Source organism: Balaenoptera acutorostrata, chromosome 1 (assembly GCF_949987535.1).
Source record: "Balaenoptera acutorostrata chromosome 1, mBalAcu1.1, whole genome shotgun sequence".
NCBI classification, from domain to species: Eukaryota; Metazoa; Chordata; class Mammalia; order Artiodactyla; family Balaenopteridae; genus Balaenoptera; species Balaenoptera acutorostrata.
The window spans coordinates 38,623,735-38,646,197 of record NC_080064.1 but is presented as its reverse complement, the minus strand read 5'-3'; the positions used below and the strand labels follow the sequence as shown (position 1 = coordinate 38,646,197).

Sequence of the window (22,463 nt, the reverse complement as noted above, 5' to 3'; positions counted from 1 at the left end):
ACTATGTACTCCTGAATTATTTTAGTGTGTGTATGTGTGTGTACTATATATATAGTCTGTCCACTGAATCTGTAGTTCTGTCCACTGAAAAGGCCTGGCGGTGGTCTTGAAATATAATTTCTTACTTAAAAAACTGAAGGCTTCTTAGAGAAATGGTTGATTGCAGTCTGGGGCAAGAAGTATAGAAGATGACCCAGGAATATTTTGTCAAACCAAACAGTAAGGAAAGCTATCAAAGATTACTAGAGTCGGGACCTCCCTGGTGGCACAGTGGTTAAGAATCTGCCTGCCAATGCAGGGGACACGGGTTCGAGCCCTGGTCTGGGAAGATCCCACATGCTTCGGAGCAACTAAGCCCATGCGCCACAACTACTGAGCCTGCACTCTAGAGCCCACAAGCCACAACTACTGAGCCCACGTGCTACAACTACTGAAGCCCGCTCACCTGGAGCCCATGCTCCGCAACAAGAGAAGCCACCGCAATGAGAAGCCCGCGCACCACAACAAAGAGTAGCCCCAGCTCACCGCAACTAGAGAAGGCCCGCGGGCAGCATCGAAGACCCAATGCAGCCAAAAAATACACTAAAAAAAAAAAATCTGCCTGCCAATGCAGGGGACATGAGTTTGATCCCTGGTCTGGGAAGATCCCACATGCCTCGCAGCAGCTAAGCCCGTGCGCCACAACTACTGAGCCGGTGCTGTAGAGCCCATGCTCCGCAGCAAGAGAAGCCACCGCAATGAGAAGCCCATGCACCGCAACAAGGCGTAGCCCCCGCTCGCCGCAACTAGAGAAAGCCCAAGAGCCCACGCGCAGCAAAGAAGACCCAACGCAGCCAAAAAAATAAAAAAAAAAGATTTCTAGAGTCACGTCAAAAGAACCAAGGAGCCAGCTTAATGAGACTCCACTGGCCAAAGTTGGGGCACTTGGCAGTTCAATAATGACAATTCTAATTGATGATTGAAACCCATCAAATATATATAAATCCATAGGTTCATAATGATATTTTTTTTTTCATAGTGGTATTTTTTAAAGTGGTCAACTTTGGAGGATGATAGGGATTCAATTCATTATCTTCAAAACTGGTGAAAAAAGAATCAAACATTTATTCTGCCTTTCCTATGTGAACCGTACCCTCAGAAACCAAATAGCAGATAAGAGGATGTTTCTCTTTATGAAAGTATTTCAATGAATAAATAAAATTATAGAATTAATGGCATCCTCAACGAATTAATGGCTACAGGCAATAAACATCAACACCTGAAAAAAATTGTAGGCATAGAGACTGGATTTATATGCTTCTTAGAGTCTTGCCGAAGTGATCAAATCTGAGTCTGATTCAGCCTCTGGATCCAGCTGCCAACTTGCAGGAAATATTGAGAACACAGGAACATTCAGAACTGCATTATGAGTACGTAATCAGCAAAATCCAGACTGTGGTAAACTCTACACTTCAAATGGCCCAGGTTGTTCAACAAATAAATTGTAAGGAATTAAGAAAGGGATGAAGGGGGGACTTTAAATTAAGAGATTTAAAAAGACATCAAATGTACTAAGTGAAGTAAGTCAGACAGAGAAAGACAAATATCATATGATATCACTCATTTGGAATCTAATTTTTTAAAAAATGACACAAGTGAACTTATTTATAAAACAAACAGACTTACAGATATCGAAAACAAACTTATGGTTACCAAAGGGGAGACGTGTGGGGGAGGGGTAAATCAGGAGCTTGGGATTAACATATACATACTATGTTGGTTGTCTAAGATAGACAACTAACAAAGACCCACTGTATAGCACAGGGAACTCTACTCAGTATTCTGTGATCAGCTATATGAGAAAAGAATCTGAAAAAGAATAAATATATGTATATGTATAACTGAATCACTTTGCTGTACACCTGAAACTAACACGACATTGTAAATCAAATACACTCCAATAAAATAAAATAAAATAAAAAGACATTAAATGTTTTCAAGTGGACAAGACTATAGTATCTAAGGATGTCCATTTGGATGATAAAGATATAAAATAAAATACAAAGAAGTGAATACTGTAATCAGGAAATGATTGCTTATCAGCAGAGGAAGGGGATTATAATTGGGATGAGGTACATGGACAGGACTTCTGGGTGGGTTCTAGTTCTTAACATGGCAGTGGTTATAGGAGTGTTTGCCTTAGAATAATTCATTAAGCCTTACATTTGTTTTGTGTGTTTTCTACACTTGTGCTTTATTTTACAATGAATACTTTTTAAAAGAATAGCAAGGTGCTCGCTTTGGCAGCACATATACTAAAACTGGAACGATACAGAGAAGATTAGCATGGCCCCTGCACAAGGATGACACGCAAATTTGTGAAGCATTCCATATTTTTTGATGATCCATGTACAAAAAAAAAAAAAAAAAGAATAGCAAGGCAGTGTTACGAACAAATTCATGCCAATAAATTCAACAACTTAATTGAAACAAATTCTTTGAAAAACACAACTTACCAAAACTAACTCAAAATGAAATTAAAAGTTGGAATAGCTCTATATGTATCACAGAAATTGAATTTGTTATCAAAAACCTCCCCCACAAGGAAAACTCCAAGCCCGTATTATTTCACCGATGAATTCTATCAAATACTGAACAATGCTACCAATCTTACACAGATGCTTTCAGAAGACAAAGAAGGAGGAAACACTTCCTAACTTCTTTTAAGAGGCCAGCATAATCCTGATACTAATTTTTAAAAAAAGTTTATCAGAAAATTGAATAGTTATACTTTATTATATTGAGGAATTACTAATTTTAGGTGCCATAATGGTAATAAAATTCCTTATCTTTTAGAGGTACAAACTAAGACATTACAAATGAACTGGAATCATATCTAGTTTTGCTTCAAAATAATCTTGGTTGGGGGAGAGTAGCTGAGGGAATAAATAAACCAAGATTGGCCAGAGTTGATAATTACTGAAGCTGGGTGATGGATGCATGGAAATTCATTATACTATCTTCTCTACTATTGTTTACACTCAAGATTTTTTATAATATAAAACAAAAATAACTACAAATGATTAAAAGACATTAAATAAATAAAAGCTATAAGTTCACAACAATAATTTAAAGAGAAAGCGAAACAAAACAAAATCATTGAACACCAAGTTGTTAGGACATCAACTTACTACTTTGAAAGGGATAAATAAGGGAAGAGATTTAAGCATTTGTCTTGCCATTCTGGTCTGAACTTTATTTCAGGGTAACCAGATGGTCCCGGAGGATGTGAAAATGTTTTTCTGTACAAAATTAGAACTAATAAGAGAAAAAATAATAGCATTAGGAAATCATTTTTTAATTGCTAGTGAAATAACCAATTAATAAAATGGTCATTAATGGATGGTAAAACAATTTGGTGAAAAGTTGACAGGGAACTTTATGATGCAGGATCAGGCTATCACCACCTGAAAATGGAAGGAGCCTGGGACCTGAAATGGGCAGTGAAGGAGAGCCGTGCAACCAAGAATACCTGTGCTCCAGTGTAAGTGAAAAATAAATCTTTATTGTGTTAAATTACTGTAATATGGGGCAATTCATTATAAAGGTTGGCTTGCTATTTATATATATTAAAACACATAAGCACATAATTATTTATATTTTCAAAGATACATACATATCCAAACACATACTGAACACATTAACGTGTATGCCTGGGTCAGGGAGAGGAATGAGGGATCAGGGATTAAAAAAAGATCAAACAAAAAGAGACTTAGTATCAACAGATGATGAGAGTTCACCCCGCTCTGAGGAGCATGGTTTAACTATTAAGGAATAAAAAGATAATAATTTAAAAGAGAGACAACTAATCTACCCTTTCTAGAGAGAGCCCAGGCTAGTTAGCTGGTAATTATCTTCTGCCTTGAGGGGGAGCACAGAATGGTCGTGGAGAGGAGGCAGTGTTGAAGACAGAGCCTGTTAGAACCCTCCACCATGTTCACCAGGGAAGTCTCAGGCCTGAAAAGTTCCCTAAACAGAATTTCTCCCGAGTCTGACCTTCACTCTCAGCTCTCCTTGGTAGTGAAGATGCAGGAGGCACTTGCCATTCTCCAGACATGGGGCCTGGGCCTGGCTAGCTCCCCTTGGCACCACCTCTCACTCCAGGCCTAAGGAGGCTAGACAAAGCATAGAGGCTCCTTCTGGGTGTGGATGCATCCTCCTGCCCACCCTCCATCTCTGCTTGTGGAAGGCTGAATAGTGGTCCTTCCTCCAAAGATGTTCAAGTCCTCATCCCCAGAATCTGAGAATATTTTACTTTATATGGCAAAAAGGACTTGGAAGATATAGTTAAATTAGGGATCTTGAGATGGGGAGATGATCCTGGATTATCCCAGTGGGCCCAATGTAAGCACAAGGATATGTAATCACAAAGTAATCCTCCTAAGAGGAGACAGAATTAGAGAAAGATGTAAGAATGGAAGCAGAGGTCAGAGAGAAGAAATACTATGCTGCTAGCTTTGAAGATGGAGGAAGGGGCCATGAGCCAAGGAATGCAAACAGCCTCCAGAAGCTAGAAAAGGCAAATAAATGGATTGCCCCCTAGAGTCTCCAGGAGAGACTCTCCAGAAGAGGCCTGCCAAAACCTTAACTTTTAACTTAACCCAATGAAATTGATTTCGGACTTGTGACCTCCAGAACTGTAAGATAACACATTTGTGTTGTTTTAAGCTGTTAAGTTTGTGGTAGTTTGTCACAGCAGCAATAGGAAACATGTACAGTGGCCCTGCTGCTGGGCAGCATAACCTGTTCTCCTAGAAGCATAAGGTCTGTGAGAGAGGGGAGTGGGGAATCAGAGACTTCCTGGAAGCCCCTGCAGTCACACTGACGTAGGTTCCTACCGTAGTTCACTTAGGATCTGTTAATAATGCATTGTTTACAGTGTTGCTAAGAATTAAATGGAATAATACTTTAAATTACCTATTACTACCTAATTAACCACTTTTTAAACTATAAGTCACATCTCTTCGTGGGTTTACATTCATTCCTCCATTCAACAGGTGTCACTGAACATCCAGTATGTGCCTGGCACCATGCACAGAGTGAGCCTGCATCCAATGCAAGATCCAAGCATTTCTCACCTAAGCTGCCACTGAGCTTCCAGTCAGTCCAGTGCTCAAGTTCACCACCCCATCCTAAATGCAGGCTCTTACACTTGCCCATTCACATGGTCTCGTCTCCTTGGTGGACTAATCCCAGCCAGCACCACCCCTTATACTCCCAGGCACTGTTTCTGCAGCTGCCAAGAGCTCTGTCATCTCTGCCTTTACCCCGAGCCCTGACAAGTCCCCAGCCCACTTGGAGGATAGTATGCTCCCTCTGATCATATCTTCAAGCCTCCATTTTCATCCCATTCTCTTTTGTCTCTCTGCATCTCTCTCCCTTTTCACCCTTTTCTTCTTTGAGCTCCTAAACAGGTCCTCCTCATAACCCGGAAAGGTCTAAACTAACAGGAGAGCTAAGCCTTAAACAGTCAGTCCAGAGGCAGGTAGGAGGGACCAGGAATGTGTGCTTACCAGGGTTCCTGGTCTTCTCTAGTAGTGAAATGGAGTTTAAGGTATTGAGACGGGATGTCTAGGCTACCTGGAGTTCCCAGGCAGCCCCACTCACCCACCTCTGCAACCCCTCAATACCCTCAGATGCCAGTCCAGCTGAGCTGTAATCCCCTGACTTTGGAGCTCCCCAACTCCACAGGACCCAACTGGATTTCTCTCTCATCTCCCACCGCTATCCCCTGCTTCTCACGTCCAGGTCTGGAATGTTGAGTTCTGCCCCCATGATGTCTGGGCCTACTCGCCCTACCTTCCCAGAAAAATAGTTGGTCCAAGATTGATCTTCCTTATATCTGTGGTCCATATTAATGCACCCTTTACCCAGTCCTGGTCCAGAGTCTCTTTCCTCAGAGCCTGTGGCTCTTTCTCCAAATACCGAGCTGCCTCTCTAGGGTGGGGTAAGAACCTATTAAAACAGGGAGAAAATTGCTTTCAGATCCTTTGGGCTTGGGTGGTGACAGGGTGGGGTGGGGAAACAGTCTGGTCAAGTGATGGAATTGTGGGTGGACAGGCTGGCAGGCAGGCGATCTGGGTTCTTTAACCTGAGCATTGTCACAGATTTACCGTGGGTGACACTGGTCAAGTCTCTGCCTTCTGTAGGCCTGTCTCTCTAACCTGTCTGTGCAATGAGAGGGCTGGTCTTCTTTAAGGTTATATTTGAGCCTGAAGGTTTCACCCAGCTATTCCAGCAATGGTGCATAATGGTCACAAGAGGGCAGACAACCTCTTCAGCTCAGAAGTTTGTAGATTAAATGAATAAGAAAGCTTCGAAAAGGAATACAAGGGTTCCACGTGGAAAGGTAGTTACCCATAAGTCACCACAAAATGGCAACAGAGTCAGGGTATTGGGAAAGGATATTTGAATTCCCAGCCTGAGGGGAGGTCAGGAGCCCCAAGACCCAGAGGGGTAAGGAGAGGGCTGGTGGGCAGCAAAGAAGAGACTTAACGGATATTCTTTAGAGATTTCAATCACTTTGAGAGGAGAGGAGGAAATGTATTGCCCCAAAAGGATTGGGGTGGGGGGTTGCAGAACCAGACTTGAGGAGTTTAGGGGAACTGGAGATAATCAACTTGGCTTCCGTCCCTTCCTCAGCATAGAATGAAAAGTAGAGAAACTGCAGGAGTTATTCCAGGATTTGAGGAAGACTCGTCCAACTCACGAGGGCACAGCAAATTGGCAAGGATTACCTGACATCCTTTTTTCTCCTTTTTGCCTTCCAATAATCTAGTTTCAGGGCCCAGGAAAGACAGGGACCAACATAGGGGCAGTTACCTGGGGTTCAAAGAGTTAATCTCCAATAATTCATACTCTGACATCAGCCACAGCCTTTGTCCCCACCCTTTCTCTGGGCCTGTCTCCTCCCTGAGCCCCAGGTTGGCAGGTTCCCTGAGTCCCTCCTTTGGTGTAATTCACTAGGGCCCTGGGACCCAGGCCCAGAGCCAGTGCCCTGCTCCCTCTGCAGGTCCCGGGAGTCTAAAGCTTGCTCTAAGGGAGGAAGGAAAGCAGCCTTTCCCTCCTACTCTCCCCCCTCCCAGGATGTGGGCCCTAGGACCAAAGAGCCTCTGTCTTTCTCTGCCACACCCCCCATTGTAACCCAGACAAGGGGATTCCTTGTGTCCTGGCCTCAGGCAGGCATCCTAGTAACCAATGGTGGAAGGTCTGGGGCAGGATGGGGGCAGGGGAATCACAGGATCTGAGAAGATACCTCCCCCTTTTGGAGATTCTGGTACACCCCAAGCTTCTCCTCCCTCTGGCTCCCATCAGCCTTGGAGAGAGAAGGCTGAGGGACTCATCTGCATATAAAAGGTATGAGGCCCAAAGTGGAAACCGAGAAGGTGTGGAAACACAAAGGCTGAACCTCCTGACAGACAGATTTGGAGCCAGAATACAAGAATGGGGGCAACCCAGGGACAGAGTAAGACAGGGGACTGTGGCAGGGCAGGCCAAACAGACTTTTGAGAGCTGTAGTTGGAGGCTCCTGCCAGTTTCCTCCCTAAAAGCATAGAATATAGGAATGCTGGCAGCAGACAGGTGTGTGGTCAGAGAGGAAGTGAGAATCCCTAGGATAAAATGAGAACTCCCTGTTTAAATACTAAGAACCTCTCTGAGAAGAAGTACAAACATCTGACTGAGAAACTTTCCTGCGAGGAGGGTGGTATGTTCCCATTCACAAGAAGTAACAGTAGGGAGAATAAATGATGGTCTCACTTAGCAGCAGGGGCTCAGACACCCCTATACTGACCCATCATCACTAAAAGACTGGTACAGAGGAAAGGCTAATCCATCCTGGCAGGAAATGACATCACTCACCAGGCAGGAAGGGGTGGCTCTACCAACCCCAAAGGCTTCTGGGAGGACCAATCCATAGAGGGTTGGCCTTGAATGTCCATGTCCCTCCACAATCCTCCATCTTGGCCAAGAGGGGAGCCAAGGCTCCTAGATGTTGGGTGAGGCAATTATACCCCCATCTCTTCATCAGTGATCTCGCAGGGATGCTAAACCATCAAATCCCAGTTGGGAGGAAAGGGGAAGAGATACCATCACACCTGGAGCCACAGGTCAAGCCTCTAGAGTCAATGTATCCATGAAAATAGCTCTAGGGACCCAATAATTGAAGGATAAAGGCAGAGCCTCCCCAGGGACCAGAGAGATGGTGAGGCCAGGTTTCCATGGTAACTGATCTCAATGCAGCCTCTTCCTAATCCCAGATTGAGGGAGAATAAATTTGAGGGAGACCAGGGCCTAGCGATGAAAGAGCCATAGGAGAACAAAAGGGTGGAAGAGTTGTTACAGGAAGGTCACATCATCCTGGCACTGGCCCCAGTACCAGTGGGTCTCAAAGCCCAGCTTGGTACTCTCATCCTCTGGTGGCTCAGAAGGTCCACCTTGGAGCCCCTCCCCTGGGGGCTTCCACACAGCCCTCAAGCTTCCTAGCCTGGTGGCTGTCAGGTCCACCTCAGTCCTGGCCCTCTCCCCACCGGGTATAGCCTTTGCCCAGTCCAACTCGGGACGGGGAGCCCCGGGGGGGCCCTGTTCATCCAGCTCGCTGGGGGCCACTGTGTCCAGGAAGCTGCCAATGGAGACACTGTCCAGCCGGTCAGTGGAGCTGGTGTCTGGCAGGCTGTCCCAGCTGCCTCGCCTTGAACGGCCTGGGCTCCCGCCTGTCAGGCTATATTGGCTGCTGGTGAGGCTGCTGCAGTGGCTGGTCAACGTCCCCCGCTCCTCCAACAGCCAGCGCACTGCCTCAATGCCCTCGTTCAAGGTCACCAGCTGCTGTAGGATCTTCACGTCGATGGCTCGCAGGTAAGCCTAGGGGAGTGGGAGAAGGAATCAGTTCCAGGTTCTGGGCCACAGGTTTCCCCAATGTTTCTAGAGGCCTCTACCTTGTGATCTAACCAACTATGCTTCACTTTCAAGAAGCATGGAAATAGAATGGTTTGGAGTGTAGGCTTTAGAAGCAGAGAGACTGCTGTTTAAAATCTCAGCTCTACAACTGATTAGCTATATGACTGTGGGCAACTTTCTTACCTTCTTTGAGCCTGGGTTTCCTTGTTTGTGAAATAGGGTTAGGTCACTCACTGCACAGGGTGGCTGAGAGAATTTTGTGATGTTGTTTTTTAGGCACTGAGCACTGTGCCTGGTACAGAGTAAAATCTCGGTAAGTGTTAAGTATTAAAATCCAATCCTACTGAGATTTGAACTTCACAGATAGGGTATTAACTATTGAACCAGTCCAGATTCACCAGTAAGACTTAGAAGCAGTCATCCAAAGAGTAGCCTGATAGGCGGCCAAGTGTTAATTGGGAAGTAGACTGGGCCAAAATGAGGCAGGAGCTGGGGGGGTAAAGAAGGCGCTAACCTGGTCCTTCTTCAGGCTGTTGGTAGCAGCTGCTGTGGGAGGGAAGGGTTGGCTAGAGCTTCAAAGGGTCAGAATCTCACTGGCTGGGGATTCGGGGCTGCCCTCTACTATACACCAGTCTCCTTGTCTGCACTGGGAGTAAGTTTGACTTACTGGTAATCTCTAGGGTCCCTTCTAGCTCAGATGCACTGAGTTGTCTTCCCCAAGCACAAGTGTGAACTTGTCCCTCCCTTGCTCAAGAACCTTTTCGGGCTTTGCACTGCTCTTAGAGAATAAAATCTAAGCACTTTAGCAGCAGGTATTCAAAAGCCTGTCGTAATACAGCTCTTGCCCATCCCTCTAACTTCACCTCTAGCATATTTCTGTGGGAACCCCAGGTCCTGCCACACACAACTTTTAAAATTTCATTTTATTTAGCTTTACTTTTTTTTTTTTGGCTGCACTGTGCAGCATGTGGGATCCCAGCTCCCCGACCAGAGACCAAACCTGCAGCCTCCGTAGTGGAAGCATGGAGTGTCAACCACTGGACTGCCAGGGAAGTCCTAGGTTTACTTTTTTTTTAAATATTTATTTATTTATTTGGTTGCACCAGGTCTTAGTTGCAGCAGGCAGGTTCCTTAGTTGTGGCTCATGGGCTCCTTAGTTGTGGCTTGCTGGCTCCTTAGTTGCAGCATGCAGGCTCCTTAGTTGTGGCATGTGAACTCTTAGTTGCACCATGCATGTGGGATCTAGTTCCCTGACCAGGGATCGAACCTGGGCCCCCTGCATTGGGAGTGCAGAGTCCTATCCATTGTGCCACCAGGGAATTCCCTAGCTTTACTTTTTTTTTTTTTTTAAAGACAGAGCGTTTTATTTATTTATTTTTTTTAAAAAATTTATTAATTTATTAATTTATTTATTTATGGCTGTGTTGGGTTTTCGTTTCCGTGCAAGGGCCTTCTCCAGTTGCAGCAAGTGGGGACACTCTTCATCGCGGTGCGCAGGCCTCTCACCATCGCGGCCTCTCTTGTTGCAGAGCACAGGCTCCAGATGCGCAGGCTCAGTAATTGTGGCTCACGGGCCCAGCCGCTCCGCGGCATGTGGGAACCCCGCACACCAGGGCCCGAACCCGTGTCCCCCGCATCTGCAGGCAGACCCTCAACCACTGCGCCACCAGGGAAGCCCCCCTAGCTTTACTTTTAATAAAAGTGATAGATGTACATAGATTAAAGAAGCAAACAGTTCTCAAAGATTTTTATGAAAAGTAACAGTTCCCCCATCCTAGTCCTAAATCCCACTTTCCAAAGACAGCTACTATCGCTTTTTTAGCTGTTTATTTTGGTACTTACCTTCTAATTTCCAAATAACTACTTATTGATTTTTAAGTTTTAGGTATTTTCTATTGACTTCACACACAATAGAAGTTTAAGGATTTAACTCTTTCATCCTACTCCCTACTCCTCTGCCATACTCATACCCTTCCCATCTCCCCATATGCCCAATATATGCAATAAAATTAATTATTCAGCATTTACCTCATTAGGATTTGGAAATGCTATTCACAGCTAAGCCATACGGTTTACTATGGTTACTTTTCCTTTCTTACAACTTTAAGCTTTCCTTTTTAGATAATAATAATTATTACTACTGCTACTATTTTGCTTAGTTTGGTATATCATTATCAGTAAGTCATCCCTAAACTCTCTCCCTGTTGTCTGAATTTCCGTCTCAAGGCTTTTAAACACAACATATGTTCTATCTATTCCATCTTCTTACAGGCAGCTCTTTAGGAGCCTTCTGATCTGCTCCAATCTGTCCCTGCTGCACAACTGTCCTCCAGAGATCTCCCTTCACTATCACCTTGGGGATTCAACTTTGCCTCTCTCCTGAGCTGGATCCCTGTTTCCTGGATCCCAGATCTTCTTTATTGATTACTCCTTCATGTGTGTGGTGCTTTTCCTCCAGTAGCTTCCTGAGAAAGTCTGCATAGACTATACCTGCATAGGAGGTATATTTGTTGAAGCTTCACATGCCTTTAAAATGTTATTTGCTCCTCACACTGTTGACTGTTTAGCTGAGTATAGAAATCTAGGTTGAAAATAATTTTTCTTCAGAATTTAGACCATTGTTCCATTGTCTTCTAATTTTCAGTGTTACACTTAAAAAGTCTGATGCCATTCTGATTTCTGACTTTTTGTATGTGACCACCTTGCCACTCTTTCTAGAAGTTCTCAGGATCTTCTCTTGGTGCCCAGTTTTCTAAATTATCACAGTAATTTGCCATGGTGTGATTCTGTTTTCATCCACTGAATTCATCACTTGTTGGGCTCTTTTAATCTGTAAACTCAGAGCTTCAGTTCTGGAGATTTTCTTTAATTATTTCATTGATGATTATTTCTTCTCCAATATATGTTTTTTTGTTCTTTCTGGAAATACCATTATTTAGATAGAGGGCACCCTGAAAGGATCCTCTATTTTTTTTCTCTTTCATCTCTCCCTATATGTATTCTAGTTTGTGAAATATTTCAACATTATCAACCCTTCTACTGAGTTTTTCATTTTTTTCCTATCATGTTTTTATTTCCAAGAGTTGTTTCTAGTTCTCTGAATGTTTTTTAATAACTTCCTGTTTTTGTTCATGGCTGCAATATTATCTCATCTCTTTAAGGATATAATTAATGATTGTTTAAGTTCTTATCTTCCTGAATTATCTCCATTTTATTCAAGTCGCTTTTTTCTGTTTGTATAGGTCTATATAGTTAAAGGGCTTCATCAGATGTTTTATAATCTTTAGCTGCTGCTCATACTTCAGCGTGGTCTCTAAAAAGCTGATTGGAAACTTTCTGTGCCTGAGGCTTGCCAGCTCTGAACCTCACTAAGGGTTATTTTGCTAGGATGTTTGATTGGGTAAGGCCTGTAGGTAGTACCTTGCATGTGTGTTTTTTTTTTTCTTGGGTTCATCACATTCACTATATTATACCCATCTAGAGAGTATAATGTAAGCAAAGCTGCCAATGTTATGGGAGCCAAGTAAGGCAAAGGCTGGGAGGGGTATTACATAGCATTTAGTATTTTTTTTTAAATAAATAAATAAATTTATTTGTTTATTTTTAGCTGTGTTGGGTCTTCGTTTCTGTGCGAGGGCTTTCTCTAGTTGCCGCGAGCAGGGGCCACTCTTCATCGCGGTGCGCGGGCCTCTCACTATCACGGCCTCTCTTGTTGCGGAGCACAGGCTCCAGACGCGCAGGCTCAGTAGTTGTGTTGCACGGGCTTAGTTGCTTCACGGCATGTGGGATCTTCCCGGATCAGGGCTCGAACCTGTGTCCCCTGCATTGGCAGGCGGATTCTCAACCACTGCACCACCAGGGAAGCCCACATTTAGTATATTTTAATTTAATCCCTCTTGCTCTCAAACTCCGCTTGGTGTCTCCCAACCTGGAGACCTTTGGTTCTATTATTTTTTAAATATATATTACTTGATAAATGTTTATTGAATTATTCAGGAAATAACTGCTTTAGTCACACCTACAATGATAAGCCAGAAATCAGACCAAGTATTTGTACACTGAGAAAAATATAGGCACTGGAATTAAACAGACCTGGATTCAAGTTCCAGTTTTGCCATTAATGAGTCATATGAAATTGGAATATTTTTTTCCCTTTAAACCATCATTTCTTCATTGTAAAAAGAGGATACTATCTAATTAAAGGTTTATTTTCAGAAATAGAAGGATCATTAACAGGCATAGCATACTGCCTGACAAGTATTCACTAATCAATAAATGGTAGCTATTTGGCTTTACATATTACTATGGTTAACTTATCTACTATGGCATAAGCACAGAAAATTTTCTACCTGAAATTATTTGTGTTTTTGGAAGAACATCACAACATTTGGAAGAATATTTGTTGAATTCAATTAAACAAATGATTATTGGGTACCTGGATTTTCTAATAATTACAAAGATAATGGAGAAACTCTCCCTGCTTAACAGAAGCTTACAGTTTCAGTAAGGAGATGTGGACATAAATAACTCAAGTACCACAGACTGCACAGACTATTAATGACACAGGATAAAAGAGATTATCTTCAATTATTTCGTGCTGGGGACAAATTTATTAACAGTGAAACCATGTAGTCCATGACCAAACTAAATGTATTAAACAAAAGTTTTCATACTAAAAATGCTTCTCCTGCTTTGTTTTCTCCCCCCTTCCTTTCCTCTTTCCTCCTTCCTTCCCTCCTTCCCTCCCTCCCTCTCTTCCTTCCTGCCTTCCAGTCTTCTTCCCTTCCCCTTCCTCCCTTCCTTCTGTTCTATTCTTTCCAAAACTTACATTTCCAGTCTTCTGCGATGATAAAGGAGTTGTGGGCACTTGGTTGCCCAGTTGGGGAGGGATTCTTTTTTTTTTTTTTTTTTTAGTATTTTATTTATTTAGTTTTTGGCTGCGTCGGGTGTTAGATGTGGCACGCCAGGATCTTTCATTGCGGCGCGGGCTCTTCGTTGCAGTGTGTGGGTTTCTCTCTAGCTGTGGCGCACAGGCTCCATAGCACATAGGCTCTCTAGTTGTGGTGCGTGGGCTTAGTTGCCCCGCAGCAAGCATGTGGGATCTTAGTTCCCGGATCAGGGATTGAACCGGCGTCCTCTGCATTGCAAGATCGATTCTTAACCACTGGAACACCAGGGAAGTCCCAAGTATGATTCTTTTATTTTTTTTAATAAATTTTATTTATTTATTTATTTATTTATTTGTTTATTTTTGGCTGTGTTGGGTCTTCGTTGCTGCACACAGGTTTTCTCTAGTTGCGGCTAGTGGGGGCTACTCTTCGTTGCAGTGCGCAGGCTTCTCATTGCGGTGGCTTCTCTTGTTGCAGAGCATGGTCTCTAGGCATGTAGGCTTCAGCAGTTGTGGCTCGCGGGCTCTAGAGCGCAGGTTCCGTAGCTGGGGCGCATGGCCTTAGCTGTTCTGCGGCATGTCAGATCTTCCCGGATCAGAGATCAAACCCGTGTCCCCTGCATTGGCAGGTGGATTTTTAACCACTCCGCCACCAGAGAAGTCCCTTTTTTTAAAAATATTTTTTTTTTAAGATTTTTTTATTTGTTTATTTAATTTATTTTTGGCTGCGTCAGGTCTTTAGTTGCAGCATGTGGGCTCTTCGTTACGGCGTGCAGGCTTCTCTCTAGCTGTTGCACATGGGTTTTCTCTCTCTAGTTGTGGTGCGTGGGCTCTGTAGTTTGCAGCACGTGGGCTCTCTCGTTGAGGTGTGTGAGCTCAGTAGTCGTGGTGCGCAGGCTTAGTTGCCCCGTGGCATGTAGGATGTTAGTTCCCTGAGCAGGGATTGAACCTACGTCCCCTGCATTGTAAGGTGGATTCTTTACCACTGGACCACCAGGGAAGTCCCCTGAGTAGGATTCATTTTTTTTTTTCCCAATTTTATATCACTAATATAAATGAAAACCAGTATTTTTTTTAATTTATTTATTTTTGGCTGCGTTAGGTCTTCATTGCTGCACGTGGGCTTTCTCGGGTTGCGGTGAGTGGGGGCTACTCTTCGTTGTGGTGTGTGGGCTTCTCATTGCGGTGGCTTCTCTTGTTGCGGAGCATAGGCTCTAGGCACATGGGCTCAGTAGTTGTGGCTCGCGGGCCCTAGAGCACAGGCTCAGTAGTTGTGGCACACAGGCTTAGTTGCTCTGCAGCACGTGGGACCTTCCTGGACCATGGCTCGAACCCATGTCCCCTGCATTGGCAGGCGGACTCCCAACCACTGCACCACCAGGGAAGCCCCCGAGTATGATTCTTTTTTTTTTAAACTTTGGGTTTATTTATTTATTTATGGCTGTGTTGGGTCTTTGTTTCTGTGCGAGGGCTTTCTCTAGTTGCGGCAAGTGGGGGCCACTCTTCATCGCGGTGGGCGGGCCTTTCGTTATTGCAGCCTCTCTTGTTGTGGAGCACGGGCTCCAGACGCGCAGGCTCAGTAATTGTGGCTCACGGGCCTAGTTGCTCCGCGGCATGTGGGATCTTCCCAGACCAGGGCTCGAACCCGTGTCCCCTGCATCGGCAGGCAGACTCTCAACCACTGCACCACCAGGGTAGCCCCCGAGTATGATTCTTAAACAGACATTCATCAACCCTTTTGTATTCAGCTCTATTTGCACACTCAGATCTAGAAATATCTGAGACCAACTCCTGAGACCTTTGAGGTGCAAAATGGGTTTCTTTTCAACTTTCCTCATTGCTGGCTTGGAATTCAGCTTTTTTCAAGTATACTAAGTTAGTTACTACTCTTCCTTCTGCTTTCAGCTTCCAAAATTTTGTTCCTATCATATTCTCTCCTGTTCTTGTCATAATGGCTTCATGGCTTTAAAAATAATCTTTCTCCTGGCTTTTAGTGGAGTTTCATGGGGGAATGGAGGTAAATGCATGTGTTTAATGTGCCATCTTGAACTGGAATTCCCACTGACTTTATTCAAGGCACAGCTCAAATGCCACCTCCTCTAGGAAGTCTTCCCTACACTTCCTTAAGGTGGAATTAAGCCATTCAGTCATGGAACAATATTTATTGAGTGTTTCTTATAGGCATGGCATTGTGTAGATAAAGCAAGAAAAGACACCTTTCTTGCCCTCAGAGAGTTCACAGTCTAGTGGGTTAAGATAAGACAATGACACAAGCACTTAAAATTCAGTGCAGAAAATGCCAGGGGATGCAAATGCTGCACAGAGAGCTGTGGGTACCTAGAGGACCATAACCAGAGGAGTAAGGAAATGCTTCCTAGAATAAAGGACATGAGCTGAGACTTGAAGGTCAAGTGGGACTTAGCCAGAGAAAGCCATGGAGAGTCATTCCAACCAGAAGAAACAGCTTGTCTTCTCCAGTTCAGTTGTGCCTTTCCAGAGCACAAATCTGACCATGTCACTCTATAATGAAGACCCTTCCAGGAAGTCCTCCCTGAGTTCCAACAGCACCTGTGCCAGAGTGGCTATTCTGTCTCTCTCTTCCCTAACCCAGACTATGAGCTCCCTGAGAGCAGCAGGTCCTGCCCAGTTCGTTTATGGTGCTTAGCCTAGGATTGGGTAGGTCAGATTCAGTTCTATGATTCTCTTGCCTTTACTATCCTTGGTCCCTCTGCTGGTCCTAGGGTTCAGGGGGCTGGGTTTTATCATGTTGGTGGCAAATGAATCTGAGGACCAGATTCTATAGGCCTGTGACAGTGGGATTCCCTGACTGTGACAGCATCACTGCCCAGAATAGAAGAAAGCAAGGCTTTCTTGCCAGAAAAAGAAGCAGTCATTTCACACCATCTCTTTGGAAACAGAAAGGGGATAAACAGCTCAGGAGAGATGCAGCCTCAGAGGCCACTCCAACCCAATTCTCTTCTCAGGGGGATTCAGGTTCCCCATTCTTCCCCTTAACATGTACACATCAAACCCTCTGACCAGCCCTAAGATCACAAGTATGGCTCACTTATGGCTCAATCTAAATCAAGCCCTGGGATAAAAGCCTACAGATCTCAGCCCTAGCTCCCTGGTTTTAGAATGAGATTCCCAGACTATTGTTACCCCTCTTTCCCCTCGCCCCCTCCCCCAGGAGGTAGAAAAACTGAGGCCAAGAGAGTCAGGGCTCTGCTCAAGATCACAAAATCATTCAGGAGCAGAGTCAGGACTTGAACCCATGCCTTCTCTCTCCTTGCCTAAAGCTTTTTCTCAAACTGCTCTGTGGGGGTGGGTTGTCATAGCAACAGTTCTCTGGGTGGGAGGATTAAGTAGGGGAAGTTGCCATTGTTTCCCCTTCCCACATATCCCGGAGTCTGTCTGGTTCAGTCAACTTTTGAGTAGGGGAGGGAGAGGCCTAGAGGCAGTGATGACCTTGGCCTCAAGGGCAGGCCTGCCCCCTCCCTGCAGGAAAGCTGAGTGAGGGACAGTTGAAGGACAGTACTTAGAGGGCTTGGACTAGTTCCGCCACAAGCGGCTCCAGGGGAAACCCCCCTGCCCCACCCTTGTCCCCCTGGGTGCCACCCAGTGGGTAGGGCAGAGTGCATAAAGAAACCTAAGATACCTCTGCCGAGGAGGGAGAAAGGAATGGAGTAGGAATCCGTGGGGCACATAGGGAGCCTCTCCCTGTGCTGGACCCCAGAAGGCTCCCTCCCTTGAGTTCTTCGTGGGCAGCCTTGGGCCCCAAGCCAGGCTAGGTCAGGAATGCAGAGAGACCCAATCAAAAGTAAAACGTACCCCTTAAAGTTTATGAACAGGTAATCTCCACCAAAGACAGAAAAGAGTTAGAGCCAGAGAGACTAGGCATGGCTCCTCCCAGTATGAGCTCAGGCAAGGCCCTTAACACCTGCAAGCATGTTTGCTCTGTGAAATGGGAAAATAATGACTGCTTTTCTCACTCCAGTGACATGAAAGGCATTTAATGCATCTGGCACAAAGCTGGTCTCAATGGTGAAGATGTAAAGTGTAGGCAAATCACCTGGGTTCAAAGCCTGGCTCTGCTTTTTACTTTCTGTATGACTTGGGCAGTTACTTAACCTCTCTGTGCCTCAGTTTCTTCATCTGTAAAATATCACCTACCTAATAAATCTCTGTGAGGACTAAAAGAATATCTTGTAAAATGTTCAGCATGATACCTGGCACATGCACTTGGTGAAAGTTAGTTTCCAAAGCAAGACATTCTAAGTTAGCTCTTTCTGGGCCCTGAGCTAAAGTTTGTACACTGAGGCAAAGCCAGACCCCTCCTTTAGGTGGGCACAGTTACAGCCCTACTCTGGAGAATTTGGCAATAGCTTCCAAACTTCAAGGCCAAGTGCACATATGGCATTCAAATCCTTCCCCCAGGGAGCCTTTCCTGATTGCTTTGCCCACAAATCTCTCCTCCCAGCCTCTCAGGCTGTCAGGTAGCGCCCATGACCTCCCTCCCAAAGGCACCCCCTCCATACACACACACACACACACACAGCTCAGCCTGGCACAGAGCTGGGCACAGTGGGGCTCCAGGAAGACCTGTTAGTTGACACACTCACTGTGGGCTCCTGGTTCTGGGCCAGAAAGTGGCTGGCAATTCCTCAGTTCCCTAGAATTGGCCGCAAAGTGGTGGCAGGTGTAAATCACCCCCTTCAACAGAACCAGGGCGCTAGGGAGCCTGGGAGGCCCCAACTGCCCTTTTGGCTCTGAATCTAGACCAGCAGCAACAGGGAAGGGGTTGGGTGCCTGTTTTCTCCTCTTCTCCCCAAGGAAGTGCAGATGAGATGCAAATATCCAGTGTACTTGGGTGTTGGTAGGAAGGAGACTGAGTCTGCAGTGATGGGACCAACACTGCAGGTGCTGCTACTCTGTGTCTGCTAAGGTTCTAGGAACTTTCAAATATTTTAAGTGGGTGTGGGGGAATGTTGGGGAAAGAGGATGTTTTTAGTGGCCCTAGCCCAGGCAGTTTTCACCCAAATCTCTTCTGTGCTGAGTCTTGTGGTGGATACTGGAGCCTCTGAGGAACAAACCCTGGGCCCAGTTTGCAAGAGGAGAAAAAACTGGTTGCCCTATAATGGTGGCTGGGGGCAGAGGTGGCCCCAAAGTGAGGGGAGAGGGGGAAGATTTGTGCTGTGCTAGGTTCTCAGTGCTTCCCAATCCTCACCTCTCCCCTCCCAATTATTTGGCAAAAAAAAAAAACACCAACTGAAAAAACCCTGAGCCTCCCACCCCGAGTGCTCAGGGCCCATCAATACTCCACTCACCCTTCGTGGGGAATGCAATTAATGGACCCCAGGGCTTAAAGATAGATCTGATCGGAATCCTGAGGACTTAGGCAGGGGATTTTAACTCCCTCCTCTCCAGCCCAATTCTGGGGACGCGAGTCCATCCCTTCCGGCCCCATGCTGGAGACTCCGTGCCCCTGGCCCGTGTAGCCCACACTCACCAGCTCCATCCTCAGCGCCATGATCTTGTCCCCCAGGCTGTGGCCCGTGCTAGGCGCCCCCGGGAGCAGCAGGGCGCCAGAGGTTCCCGTCTCCCACTCGCCTCGCAGCCCGCGGAGCAGCCCTTCAGGGGTCTTCCTGCCCACCTTGCCCTCCACGTCTCGCAGGTCAGGCGTCTGGGACTCCGCAGTCCCCTCCATGCGGGCCTAAGCCTGAACAGGGTTGGGCGACCGGACGCCGGGATCCCGCTCCCGGGGGTCCTGCTTTCACAGCAGCTAGTGCAGAGCGGAACCGGTGGGTCCCCGCCCGCGCTGTGTGGGGGCGGGAGGAGGGCGCCGTAACACTCAGAAAAGCCGCGCAGAGGGTGTGTGTGTGTGTGTGTGTGTGTGTGTGTGTGTGTACATTCGAGTGCTGCGCACAACCTCTGGCTCCGGAATGGGTGAGGCTGGGCGATGCTGGATATGCACCTGAAAGAGCTCAGCGCCTTCTCCTGACTCTGGCTCCGGAATGGGTGAGGCTGGGCGATGCTGGATATGCACCTGAAAGAGCTCAGTGCCTTCTCCTGACTCTGGCACGGAGTCCAGCCAGGCACTCAGCAGGCGCCCAATGAATGTTTGCTGAATGAGGTTAAGCATCCTCAGTTAGGGATGTGGGATTTTAAGGAACATTGGTAACAGAACTACAGAGGGTTTTGGAAGGCTTCCTGGAGTAGAGGAGCTGGATCTAAAACAGTGCTTGGAATTTAGCTAGCCACTGATACACACACACATCCAGTGTAGCCACTAAATTTAGACTAAAGGAGCAACCAGTATTGAAGCTGAAGAGGGCTACATCATGCTTGATCTTGTAAACTGATGCTTCTTAAAATTGACTGCGCATACATGAATTATCTGCGAATTGTTAAAATGCAGATTACAATTCTGTAAATCTGGAGTGGGGCCTGAGATTCTGCATTTCTAACAGATTCTGCTGATGGCCATGCTGCTGGTCCAGGGACCACACTTTGAGTAACAAGGTTATAAAAGATGGTTCTAAGGTGCTGGGATTTTATTCTATGGGCAATGATGATCCCTAAAAAACATTTTATGCTTTGGCTTGATTTTGGTTTTTAATCCAAGTAATTCCAGCCCATGGTTACAGAAGGATTTATAGTTACCGCAACCTATTCTTTCCCACCTCTAGTCCCACTCCCCAGAGGCAACCACTTTCAGCTATTTTTTCCTGGTGTTTATACTCATAACTCCACAATAGACATACCACTATGTCTTAATTTTAAATATTGTCTACTGACTTCCTATTATGATAAATAAGATTTACCTCACACTCTGTACTTCCTTCTTCCATTGGCCCTATACATTTCTATCATTATTTTTTAGCTTGTTACCTTTGTAATTTTAAGTAACATACTGTTCCTTAGTATGCCTTGAACCATGGAAGGGTTTTAAATCAGAGATTTACAAAACAGATTTGCCTTTTTGAAAAAATACTGTGGATTTTGCAAGGAGAAAGAATTAAAGGGGTAAAAATCTGGAGTCATGGAGACCAGCTAGAAGACAAGAAACTAAAATGGCCTGGACAGGGGCTGGTGGTAAGGTTGGAAAAGAATTAGACCTGAATGGAGGAGGACTCTTTAGGAGGTAAGATTGACAAGACTTGGTGACCAGTAACATTCATTTGTTTATACTGGCATTTGATAAATATTTGTTCAGAAAACGAATGATTTCAAAAAATATTATGGAGAATCTCCTATGTTCTAGCCATTGTATGTGGTACAAAGAATACAATGGTGAGCAAACAGACCTGGACTGGTTGCTGGAGAGAGACAAGGAATCGAGGGTGACTCCCAGCTGTTTGATCTGATGCCATTCATGAAGGAAGGGAACACAAGAAGAGGACTGGGAGTGAGAAGAGTTGATTCTAGCAGGAGTTATGTTGAATTGGAGGGACCTATGAGAATGTCCAGCCAGTAGTTGAACACAGGTCCACCTGGAGCTCAGAAGAAAGGCTAAGTCTGCAGATATGAGTTTAGGAATCTAGATGGTCGGAGAGCTCATGAGAGTGGATGAGATCTTCTGTGGAGAGTGAGTTTGAGGAGAGAAGAGGGTCAGGGAGGAACCCTGTGGGACACCTTTCTAAAATGCCTTTTTAAAATGTGTTGGGATTTCTTCTATTCTAACACATGCTTATTAGGAGAAATCACTGATTGCCTCAACTACTGAGACAAGCACTGTTAACATTTTGGGGATACCATCCTACCATTTCAGGAAGCAGATGGAATATGGAGAGCTCAAAAAAAATCTAACCGATCTTCTGGCTTCTTCTGTCTCCCTTTCATCTGTTATCCACAAAACAGTAAATGTTCTCTTAAATTGGATTATGTTGCTTCCCTGCCTAAAACTGTGCCACGGCTACCCACTCACTTCAAATAAGCATCACCATCACCTAGAAACTTTTTCGAAATGCAGTATTCTGCTCTGCCCCAGACTCCTGAATCAAAAACTCTAAGAATGGGGCCCAGCAATCTGTTTTAACAAGTCCTCCAAGTGATTCTGATGCAAGCTAAAGTTTGAGAACCACTGTGTTAAGCTAAGTGCTTTGCATGTGTTAAACTCTATAAGTGTTATTATTGTCAGTATAGTGAGGGGTTAAGAGTGGAATCTGGAGCCAGGCTGCCTGGGTTTGAATTCTAGCTTTACCAACTTCGTGATATTGGGCCTCATTTTCTTTGTCTAAAAGATTAGGATAGTAACAGTACCTACCTCATGGAGTTGTTGTGGAATTAAATGAGTTAATATACTAAGATGCTTACTTAGAACAGTGACTGCCATAGAGTAAGCGTCATATGAGGTCATCCTCATTTCACAGAGAAGGGAACCTAGGCTGAGACGTGAAGTGACTTGCCCAAGGTCTAGGTGGGTGGTAAAACCAGGTTTTTAATTCCCCCGTAGTCTTCAGTGGCCTCGCATGCTCTAGACCTGGGTGCAGCCTTGCCCAAGCAAAGGGAGGGGCATCTGGGTCCGAGGCCTGTAGCCCCTCTGACCCTGGCGTGCCCTGCGGTCTACTCCAAGGCTCTAGGACTCCGACCCCAATCGGGTTTGCCACCACGCAGTGCTGGGAGTGGGGAACCTGTTCTC

General features: G+C 45.3%; 1 protein-coding gene and 1 non-coding gene across 2 annotated transcripts; one reads left to right on the top strand and one right to left on the bottom strand.

The window, feature by feature from the left end:
* The first annotated feature begins 2,270 nt into the window (after nt 1-2,270).
* LOC114236592 (U6 spliceosomal RNA) lies at nt 2,271-2,377 on the top strand. Its single transcript, XR_003622509.1, has one exon. It is a non-coding gene; the product is annotated as a U6 spliceosomal RNA (small nuclear RNA).
* A 3,171-nt stretch (nt 2,378-5,548) lies between these two features.
* On the bottom strand, nt 5,549-19,818 carry LURAP1 (leucine rich adaptor protein 1). Its single transcript, XM_007164526.2, has 2 exons — nt 19,332-19,818; nt 5,549-8,898 (listed from the first exon to the last, which is right to left on the bottom strand). Exons 1-2 carry the CDS (start codon nt 19,527-19,529, stop codon nt 8,377-8,379), a joined length of 720 nt encoding a protein of 239 aa, XP_007164588.1. The 5' UTR covers nt 19,530-19,818; the 3' UTR covers nt 5,549-8,376.
* Between the last annotated feature and the right edge of the window lie 2,645 nt (nt 19,819-22,463).